Source organism: Arabidopsis lyrata, assembly GCF_000004255.2.
Source record: "Arabidopsis lyrata subsp. lyrata unplaced genomic scaffold ARALYscaffold_7, whole genome shotgun sequence".
NCBI classification, from domain to species: Eukaryota; Viridiplantae; Streptophyta; class Magnoliopsida; order Brassicales; family Brassicaceae; genus Arabidopsis; species Arabidopsis lyrata.
Window position 1 is genome coordinate 6,784,523 of NW_003302549.1, and position 10,666 is coordinate 6,795,188.

Below are 10,666 nucleotides of genomic sequence, written 5' to 3' on the forward strand. Positions count from 1 at the left end.
TAATTAATTATTTTCTGTTAATGGTTGGCTGAGCCACCTGAAATTTTATTCACTGCTTTAAATATTTATTTCTGCTACCGGTCGGCTGAGCCGCCTTAATTTTATGTACTGCTTTAGATATTTATTTATGTTGCCGGTCGGCTGAGCCGCCGTAATTTTATGCACTGCTTTAAATATTTATTTCTGCTACCGGTCGGCTGAGCCGCCTTAATTTTATGTAGCTACTTCTTCAAATCATGCTGAGATCATCGCACTCCATGAAGCGAGTAGAGAATGCGTGTGGCTAAGATCAATAAGTCGACATATTCAAACCAGTAGTGGAATTAGTCTGAATACAGAGCCAACTATCTTGTATGAAGACAATGCTGCATGTGTTGCTCAGACAAAGGAAGGATATATCAAAAGCGATAGAACCAAACATATCCCTCCAAAGTTCTTTTCATACACCCAAGAACTCGTGAAGAATAAAGACATTGAAGTAAAATATGTCCGATCATCCGAGAATTCTGCGGATCTCTTCACGAAATCATTACCCACCTCTATATTCAGGAAACATGTTCATAACATTGGAATGCGTCGTCAACAAGACTGTAAGTTATGATCCTGATCATTCGAGGGGGAGCTTGCGCGGTTGCACTCTTTTTACCTACTATGGTTTTTCCCACCGGGTTTTCCTAGAAAGGTTTTTAACGAGGCAACATAAAATATTACGCAAGAGACATAGTGACACTGGTCTCCAAGGGGGAGTGTTGTAAAAGTCAAGGAAAGCTGCAACATCAAATACACATACGTAAACGATCGTAAAATAATATTTTGTGTGGAGCCCACCGTCACTATGCATGCATAGTAACTTACTTTTTTCTGCCTATATAAACGAACGAATTCGTTCGTTGTAAATCACAATTGATACTTCAACAATAAGAAGTTATAAGAACTCTCTCTCCTCCTCTCATCTCTTTATTTTCAGTATCCCGATCCTTCTGCGGGTATAATTTTCTCTTCATTAAATATTTATATATCTACCATAAAATCAAATACTCTTTTATAACATTTTGTACTTTAACTAGATTAAATTCGTTTTTCGAGCACCTAACCAAGTTTGAATTTACAACAATGTTGATAGTGTGACACTATACCAACACAAAACTTGTCTCTTTTCACTTTTCCAGCAAAATAACTTATGATTAGTTAGAGCATTGTTATTTCATTTTTAGATTTTTGAATGCTCAATGACCTCCCTTGCTCTGTCTTTTCATACAGAACGCGAAACATAGGAGACGTCAAAGTATTAAATTTAAAAAACCACTTTGTTTGTTTTTTGTATTGTGAAAATCGCAATTTTCGTATGCTCCTATCTACTCTTTACGTCGATAAAAACGTATTGAAGATACGCTATAATAAGGTGATATTTCTTGCGTGTTCCAGTGAGACAGCATTATTACAACTCCCGTTCCAATTTCAATTTCATAACAGATATAGGTTTAAGATAAAACAACTTTCAATTTTATGTGATTTTCCTTTTGGAACTCTTTACTTAACATGCGATTTGTTTTTGGCAAAATACATAAACAGTTTTTAATAAACAAAGTGCACGGTATTATCTGTCACAATGGTTAGCTGGTGAACGTTGGGGGATTGGATAGGGGTGTTAGTAAGATTTGATTAATAGAGCCACGTGGTATTCTTTGAATGGTTAGTAGGCCGTCGAAGGTAAAGCTTTGTAGTCAACGATACTAAGTCATAAGATGCGGCAACTTTGATTTGCTCAACGAACCAATATTGTCAACTAAACCTCATTTCACAACTTCAATTATTGAATTTAATTAATACAATATCCTAATGCTAACTAAAAGCCTTTTATTTTAAAAAGGTGTTGTTCACTTTACTGGAGCATATAGTTCGGGTAGGCTTTCTCCCTAGATTGTTCACTAGGCATACATTTTTTATGAGAGTGAGTAAATATTTAACCTTTAACAGTCAAACAAAGAGTGTCACCAATCCTAATTTCTTAAACTTTGCCTAAGATCTTTAAAAGTACTAAGTAAGGTCATACCAACAACTAGCTGAACTAATTTGGTTAGGTATATAATATAACCAATCAAAAATTCATAAAAGAAAAATATATATAGCTTGCCATCATTAATATGCATTGCGCAATCGACTTTTACTATGGTCTTCCACATGTTGGCTACATAGGGTCACGGACCACACAACTTGCAATATATCCCATTTCAAAGATTTCATTATGGTCTATTAAATGTTTTCAGATGATCTATTAAATGTTCAAGAACAATAATACATACAGTATGTTTTAACATATAAGTCAACATAAAATCTAATAATATGAAAAATCAGTATGTTGAAAATCTACATACTTAAATTTTATCTCTCTAATTATGATGTTTAATACTCAATCTTGAAACCAAACAGATTTTAGATACAATTATTTAAATGAAATTTGATAGATTTCATATTTAAGTTGAAGTAAGTGTGTTTGGTTATTTAACTACTCAACAAGAAAAAAAAAATTAGAAAATGGGAAAATGGATCTTAAAGAAATAGGAAAATTGTAAAGTACTCAACTGGTAACTGGCAAGGTACTAAGCCAAGGGTTTAAAGTCACCCGCCCAAATGAAGTAAACTGGGTCCCTCTAACTTCCGACTAAAATTTGTAAATGGCAATGAGACAAAAATAATGCTTCCATAATTCAAAATCATTATTGGCAATAGGACAAATTAATCAAATGTTGTTTATCCATTGCTATTTTCCTAATTACTCTTCCAAATGTTCTCATTTGGTGCAAATACTCAAAATATATAATAATAAGATGACATGTGTGTCAACCTTAATCTATAAATAGCCTCAAGAACCTCATAACCCCAAACCCACTAATACCCCAATACTAACATTTTTGGTGGAATCTTCTTCTTTACCAGTTTCTCCACACACACAAAAAAACTTCCAAAGGTTTGATTTTGCAAATTAAATAAGTGAAGAAATGGGGTTAAATTTCAGGGATAAAGCCTGGATACTTCTGGGGATTCTTTGGTGTTCATCTTTGATTTATTCAGTTAAAGCAATGGTCACTTACGATCGTAAAGCTGTGATCATCAATGGTCAGAGAAGGATCCTTCTCTCTGGCTCCATTCACTACCCAAGAAGCACACCTGAGGTACTCTTCAATTTCTTCAACACATAGAAAAACAAATCTCTTTTGTTTATGGCTAAGCAGAATCTTAATGCAATTTTTCTTCTATGCATATTTTCTGCGTTCTTATTGGATCTTTGTTCCCAAAGTTTTTCTGCACATGGACTTTTCTTGATTTTGCTTATAGTCTACACTATTTCATTACAAATTCTGTTGTTTTTTTGTATAAGATAAAAGTATTTATAAAAATATCTCGTGAATGCTCTGTTCTATATATAGATGTGGCCTGACCTTATACAAAAGGCCAAAGATGGAGGTTTGGATGTTATACAGACTTATGTTTTCTGGAATGGGCATGAACCTTCTCCTGGACAAGTAAATTTACAAAAGCATTATTGATTTTTCTGCTAACTCATAAATCAAAGTTTTTACTCTTAACTAATGTTTCTTATTTTTTTCATCTGCTTTAGTATTATTTTGAGGACAGATATGATTTGGTTAAGTTCATCAAACTGGTACAACAAGCTGGTCTTTACGTTCATCTCAGAATTGGTCCTTATGTTTGCGCTGAATGGAACTTTGGGTAAAATATATGTTTTAATACAAATTAAATTTGTGAACCTGTTTATTTTTTCTAAACCCAATTATTGATTTAAAATATGTTTAAATGGTTTTCAGAGGGTTTCCTGTTTGGCTCAAATATGTTCCCGATATGGTATTTAGGACCGACAATGAACCTTTCAAGGTCTAAAGCTTATCTAATTTTCTTCTCATATGTTATAAAGTTTCCATTTTTTGCGGTAACTAAAAAATAATTGATGTGATAATGAAAAGGCTGCAATGCAAAAATTCACTGAGAAGATTGTGGGGATGATGAAAGAAGAAAAATTATTTGAGACTCAAGGAGGACCCATCATTCTGTCACAGGTTTGTATGTTTTCGTATTAGTTATTACATTATGTCAGTAGACAGTAGTACCAAAAATGAATCTTTGTTTTTAAAATACTAATTTCATTGTATGTGTATGATAAAATTGATAAAATGGGCAGATAGAGAATGAGTATGGACCAATAGAGTGGGAGATAGGAGCACCAGGGAAGGCATACACAAAATGGGTAGCTAAAATGGCACAAGGACTCTCCACCGGTGTCCCATGGATTATGTGCAAGCAAGATGATGCTCCTAACTCTATTGTATGTTCTTCTTCCCTTTTCTCTCTTTAATTATTACATATTTGCTTTCTGGTTATTTTCTTTAAGCAAAAGAAGTAATTTTGTTTATTACTTTTCTGAGGTGTTTTTTTTTGTATTTAAAAATATGTTATTGTGTTCTCTTAAATCTTTTTTTTCATAATAATACAAAAGGAAAAGAAAAGTTTTGTTGAGTACTTAGTTTTTTTTTTTCATTTTGTATTGTTTATTTTCTTGTCTTCTCTTACTTTTACATCTTAATAATACATATACCCTATTAATTGGTTTTATTATACCCAACGATTATAATATATGTTTTCTTTAAGCAAAAGAAGATGTTTGTTAATTCATTTAAATTTTTTTTTATAGAATATCCTTTGTGTTTGTGTTCTCTAATAGCTCGAATCATCTTTCCTTGTATACGTTCTTGGTAGGTTAGTCATTAATATTCTCTGTCTCTTTTGATTTAAAATTCTCTTCATCACTTTCTTGTTACCAATTGACGTTTTTATCAGGCTTTCTAACTTGGGAATAACGATACTTCAGTTAATTTGATTTCCTTCTCATATTTTCCGTTACATGGACCTATCGATCAAAAGGAGAAAATTAGTGGAATCCATATTGCTTTCATATTATATAGTCCTTTTTAACACATGACAAAAACCAACTGTAATTGTTTTTTATTTGGTCGATAGATAAACACATGCAATGGATTTTATTGTGAGAATTTCAAACCAAACTCGGACAAGAAGCCGAAAATGTGGACAGAGAACTGGACTGGTTGGTAAGTCACACAACACAATTGTCCCTTCCAAAAATATTACTGTTCAATACAAATCTTTAAGACCCAAAAATAAAAATTTAATGGATCTTTTATTTTTGTAATAAATATATTTTAAGTGTGTGAATCTGCAAATAATTTACCAGGTTCACAGAGTTTGGAGGTGCGGTACCATACAGACCAGCCGAAGACATTGCCTTATCCGTGGCTCGCTTCATACAGAACGGTGGCTCCTTCATCAACTACTATATGGTAACTTCATTCATATTCTCTATTGTTGAAATAATAAATATAAGATTTGATAACTAAATAGAGTGAGGAAATGTTGCTAAATAGTACCATGGAGGAACCAACTTCGACAGAACAGCTGGCGAATTCATCGCCACCAGCTATGACTATGATGCTCCTCTTGATGAATATGGTAATTTAACTCTCATCACCTGCAAAACAAAATGGTAACAAACGATATTGATCTAACACTTATTTGGTTTATTTGTCTAAAAGGGTTGCCGAGAGAACCTAAGTATAGTCACTTGAAAAGGCTGCACAAGGTCATCAAGCTCTGCGAACCGGCATTGGTCTCTGCTGATCCTACGGTCACATCGCTCGGCGATAAACAAGAAGTAATGGACGCAATGCATAGCAATAACGATACACATGAGAAGAGAAGGAAAACTTTCAAAAAAAGTTATTCACCTTTTTGTTGTGTGTTTTGTTTTTCAGGCTCAAGTGTTCAAGTCTCAGTCATCTTGCGCTGCTTTTCTCTCAAACTACAACACTAGTTCTGCTGCAAGAGTCTCGTTTGGCGGATCTACATATGATCTGCCTCCTTGGTCTGTCAGTATTCTACCCGACTGCAAAACTGAGTATTACAACACTGCAAAGGTATATAAACCTAAGGAAAAAACTTATCAAACACATTACCTTGTTGATATGTTAAGGGTGATGGTATCACTGAAATTGACATCTGTGTTACAAGGTACAGGTCCGTACATCAAGCATACACATGAAGATGGTTCCCACAAACACACTATTCTCTTGGGGATCATACAACGAAGAGATTCCTTCTGCAAATGACAATGGTACCTTTTCACAAGATGGGCTTGTGGAACAGATAAGCATCACCAGAGACAAGACAGATTATTTCTGGTATCTGACAGAGTGAGTAATACTTGAAAACTCTTGACTTGGGGAAATCTCACTATCTATCTTACAGTCTCAACGAGAGAACTCACGGTTGGTTTTGTCTACGAATACAAATCAGCATTACGATCAGTCCTGATGAAAAGTTCCTGACTGGTGAAGACCCTCTTCTTAATATTGGGTCAGCTGGGCATGCTCTTCATGTATTCGTTAATGGTCAGCTAGCAGGTAACATTAAGATAGGCCAAACTCATCCTCATGGTAGCTTGTATTTGTCTTCTGTTAAACTTTTCATTGTTTCAGGAACCGCTTATGGATCACTGGAGAAACCAAAGCTAACATTTAGTCAGAAGATCAAATTACATGCAGGGGTCAACAAACTTGCTCTATTGAGTATTGCAGCGGGTCTGCCGGTTAGTTCCCTCGATCTAGTTTATCTCTGCGCTTTTTTCCCATTCACTGATTACGTTCTAAGCTTCCTGGTCCTTCATTACTCACAGAACGTTGGTGTGCATTATGAGACTTGGAATACTGGAGTTCTTGGCCCAGTGACACTGAAGGGAGTTAACTCCGGAACATGGGACATGTCTCAATGGAAATGGTCTTACAAGGTCCTCCTGAAATTCAAGAGAAACGAGTTTGACTTACCAATAATCATAACAATGAAATAAACATGTGTTCATTTGTGTGTTTCAAGCAGATTGGTACAAAGGGTGAAGCTCTGAGCATTCATACCGTAACCGGGAGTTCCACCGTGGAATGGAAACAAGGATCATTGGTGGCCACAAAGCAACCTTTGACCTGGTACAAGGTAAGAGAAACAGAATAATCAATGAATCATGCCCATCAACAAAGTTAATGAAAACGGAAAACCACAGGGCAGGATTCTTACCATCTCTTTTTGCAGTCTACTTTTGACACACCAGCAGGCAATGAACCATTGGCTTTAGACATGAACACAATGGGGAAAGGTCAAACATGGATAAACGGGCAGAACATCGGACGTCACTGGCCAGCATATACAGCTCGTGGGAAATGCGAACGCTGCAGCTATGCTGGGACTTTCACCGAGAATAAATGTTTGAGTAACTGTGGAGAAGCTTCACAAAGATGGTGAGGAAAAATGCCTAAACTCTACTCCTATCTTCTTCTTTAGAACAAATTTGATTCAAAGGGGTTTGAACTTTTTCTTGTTTTCAGGTACCATGTGCCTCGTTCATGGCTAAAGCCAACTAATAACCTTGTAGTTGTACTTGAAGAATGGGGTGGTGAACCCAATGGGATCTCTCTTGTAAAAAGAAGAGCCAAATAATAGCTTTATGTCTCCATTTTTTTCAGGATAAAAACTGTTTCATTGTGTCTCTGCTTTGAAAATTTAAGGTTATACAGATTAAATGTACATATATACTGGGAACTATTGGCTCATGTAGATGAACATTATCTCTATCTTGCCTATTAATATACTCACTGCAAGTGTATAATGTATTTTTACAGAATAAAAAACAAAACCAAAGCTTGTGAATTCCATTTTCTTCTCTATCTTCATCTAAGTCTTGTGAATGCTTTAAACAATGTGATTTCTAAGTACACTACAGTTGATTGAATTTGAAGATCATAAGACACGACAAATTGTCTCCATCAAATATTCAATAATCAAATCCAAAAGCTATAAGTAATTTGACAAAATCACAAAAATAGGAAAGCACTGACCTGTGCCTTGAGCAGATTAGACCAAAAGCTCAACTCCAGAAACCAGAATCATCGCCAGCTCCGAGATCGCATTGCTCTCTTCTTCACTATCAGAAATCTGTTGGGCCTTTCACAATAAAGCCCATATAAAAAAAAAGGGAAAGCTGCCATTTTACGGTAGACTACTTTGGACTACTTTGCATGAACATGTGAATTTTTATAAAAATTGTTCCTAACTTCCTATCATAGCAAGATATCAAGGTTTTTTCCGAAATTCTAAATAAAGAAACTTATTGTTCTTATCTACGATCGTTTATTACTAACATCTCATTGATGGACAATAAAGTATTCTTGGTCACTTACAAAAATATCAGTAGTGGACATTACTTAGCAGTGTTCTTTGTCCCTTTGGGCAAGTTCATTATCAGCAACTTTGTCGTTAATTATATCTTCATTGCAATATTAGCTACTATACGACTCAAACAAATGTGATATTATTAATTTACTATACGACCCAAAACGAATTGTGATATTATTTTAATCGTTTGACCACCCACACAAGTAATTAATGCTTCACGTTGCTTGATCACAAAAGAAGAGAGAAGTCGCGCGTGGATTACACTCGCGGGTGATTTCTCTCCCAACTCTTCTTCTTCTTCTGAGCACAATCTCTTGTGTCGTTGATGGGGTCTCTGTTAATTCCGGCGACGATGAGACCCCGTGGCTCATGGTTCTTCAACCGTGATCCGCTACATCTTTTCGGTGAAGCTATCCATACAAAATTAAGGGAGCAGTAGAGAGGAGCAGATTCCGCGAGACAACGCCGGTATGAACTCTATCGGTGAAGTAGCGACGCAGTGTGGAAGAGAGTCTTCACGGCGACGAACGAGGGAAGACGACGGTTAGATCTAGGGATTGGAGATTCTGGAAGATTCAAGGGGTCGCCTCGTGATGGGGGAGGTCGACTCCGGCCCAGTGAAGCTAAGCCACCGTCGATGGTCCTTAGATCTACTCCCTACTGCCTTCAACTCTCATGATTGAGCTTGGAGATTCACGACAAATGATGGTCGGATCTCTTCTTCCTCCTCAAAACTGCTCTACGGTGGCGGGATGGCAACGGATCGTGGATCACTATCTCCGTTCGGCACGCGTTGTCCAGGCTCACCGGAGGTTTTCTGTTCCGGCGAGTTTCTGCAGTTCTTGGACGGCGGCTCTATCGTGTTCTACGATTAGAGATTAGGGTTTTTCTTTAGCTCCGGTTCAGATCGGTTAAGTAAAACCTAGTCGGTTTTATAATAGATGGTTTAAGTCGGTTAGATGCTAGTGGATCGGGTCCTAAAGAAAAAATGTATGGACCTAAATCCGGAAATATCTCAATGGACCTTTTATTTATAAAATTTGCATACCCTTTAACAAAAAAAAAAAAAAATTGCTTGATCACCATGTCGTTTTCTTTAATCCCAACTTGACTTTCTGGAAAGATTAAAAAGCTTGAAGATCCTCTCCTCCACTTGAAGAGCTGCATCGACAATGTAGAAGACAAACACACACGATGTCTCTCTTGCTTTCTTTTTTTTCTTCACTTTCTTCACTTTCTTATTTATTTTTATCTTTTTTTTTCCTTTTTGTGTCTTTTTATTTCTCCCACCTGTTTTTCGTTAACATATAAAATAATTCAAAGAAATCGATACATTAAAAAATACTATATGACAATCACTTAGCCAATTTTCTAATACCGAAAATTCAAACTCGTTCTTACGATTATCTGTAAAAATATGCATAAGAGTAAAGATGTAACAATTGTTGCATGATCGAAATATAAAGCTTATAAGTTACTGTGAAACAGCGAACACCACTATCTAATAATTATTCATTGTAGCCAAGATATAAAAAATTTAGGCTTATCATGTTATATTCTTAGATGTGTTGTTTAATATTTATAACTGATATCATTTATAATACAAGTCCCTGTGATTATTAGTTATTTTAGGTTTGTCAACTATATGTTGGTTTTATATCCATTAACAATAAACAAAACAAAAACTAGATTTGTTTTAATTTGCAAATGCAAGTGTTTAAAGTATCTTTAAAACAGAAACTAAAAGTGTAAAGACAATGAATAAAAGCTCAAGGAATAAGAAAGGAAAAAATGTAAAGGATGCATGATTTATGTAAAAGTAAGCAATTTTAAAAATAGAAAGAAAGAAATATAACTAAAACATGTGATATTAGAAAACTATAATATTGTCAAAAGAAAAATGTGGGCTCGGGGTAGAGGATCATTGTGAGCCGATGAGACGATGGAGTCACGGGGTTAAACCTTGGTTCTATGGGGTCAATGTAAGAGTTTTGTAGCCATTTATCTCTATAGTTCAATCATCAAAGACTAGACGTGCATATATAAAATTAATGTAAGAAAACATTGAACCTAATAGGATTAAAATTAACCGGGCCTTGTGGCCTAGTGGTAAAGGGGTCACAGCTGTGACTTCCGCCACCAGGGTTCGAGGCACGGCTACTGGCAGGTTTACATAGGGGAATTGCCAGCCTCGTGGGATTAGTCATTGGGCCTAGGAAGCCTTTGGGAGACCCGCGGTTATTCAAAAAAAAAAAAATAGGATTAAAATTAATTTACTTAAATTATCTGTTAGAAATAGATTTAACTATTTCAAATGGATGATTATCTTCTCTACACAGCTACTAAACTAGACGAT

General features: G+C 35.5%; 1 protein-coding gene and 1 long non-coding RNA gene across 6 annotated transcripts; one reads left to right on the top strand and one right to left on the bottom strand.

Annotated features, from left to right (window-relative positions):
* The first annotated feature begins 2,609 nt into the window (after nt 1–2,609).
* LOC9305698 (beta-galactosidase 12) lies at nt 2,610–7,790 on the top strand. 4 transcript variants are annotated; one of them, XM_021017650.1, is made up of 18 exons: nt 2,610–3,173; nt 3,429–3,524; nt 3,620–3,732; nt 3,828–3,894; nt 3,984–4,076; nt 4,199–4,342; nt 5,035–5,123; nt 5,267–5,372; nt 5,457–5,541; nt 5,625–5,743; nt 5,844–6,005; nt 6,100–6,281; nt 6,385–6,491; nt 6,567–6,676; nt 6,764–6,874; nt 6,964–7,074; nt 7,171–7,376; nt 7,464–7,790. In XM_021017650.1, exons 1-18 carry the CDS (start codon nt 3,000–3,002, stop codon nt 7,573–7,575), a joined length of 2,187 nt encoding a protein of 728 aa, XP_020873309.1. In that variant the 5' UTR covers nt 2,610–2,999; the 3' UTR covers nt 7,576–7,790. The 4 variants fall into 4 exon arrangements, with proteins under 4 accessions (XP_020873309.1, XP_020873308.1, XP_020873311.1 ...); XM_021017651.1 differs by having other exon boundaries at nt 2,852–3,173; nt 6,106–6,281; XM_021017649.1 differs by having other exon boundaries at nt 2,850–3,173; nt 6,385–6,676.
* LOC110226438 lies at nt 5,264–6,131 on the bottom strand. 2 transcript variants are annotated; one of them, XR_002330471.1, is made up of 5 exons: nt 6,045–6,131; nt 5,817–5,974; nt 5,640–5,711; nt 5,460–5,560; nt 5,264–5,362 (listed from the first exon to the last, which is right to left on the bottom strand). It is a non-coding gene; the product is annotated as an uncharacterized LOC110226438 (long non-coding RNA). The 2 variants fall into 2 exon arrangements; XR_002330472.1 differs by having other exon boundaries at nt 5,287–5,365.
* Nucleotides 7,791–10,666: the final 2,876 nt, after the last annotated feature.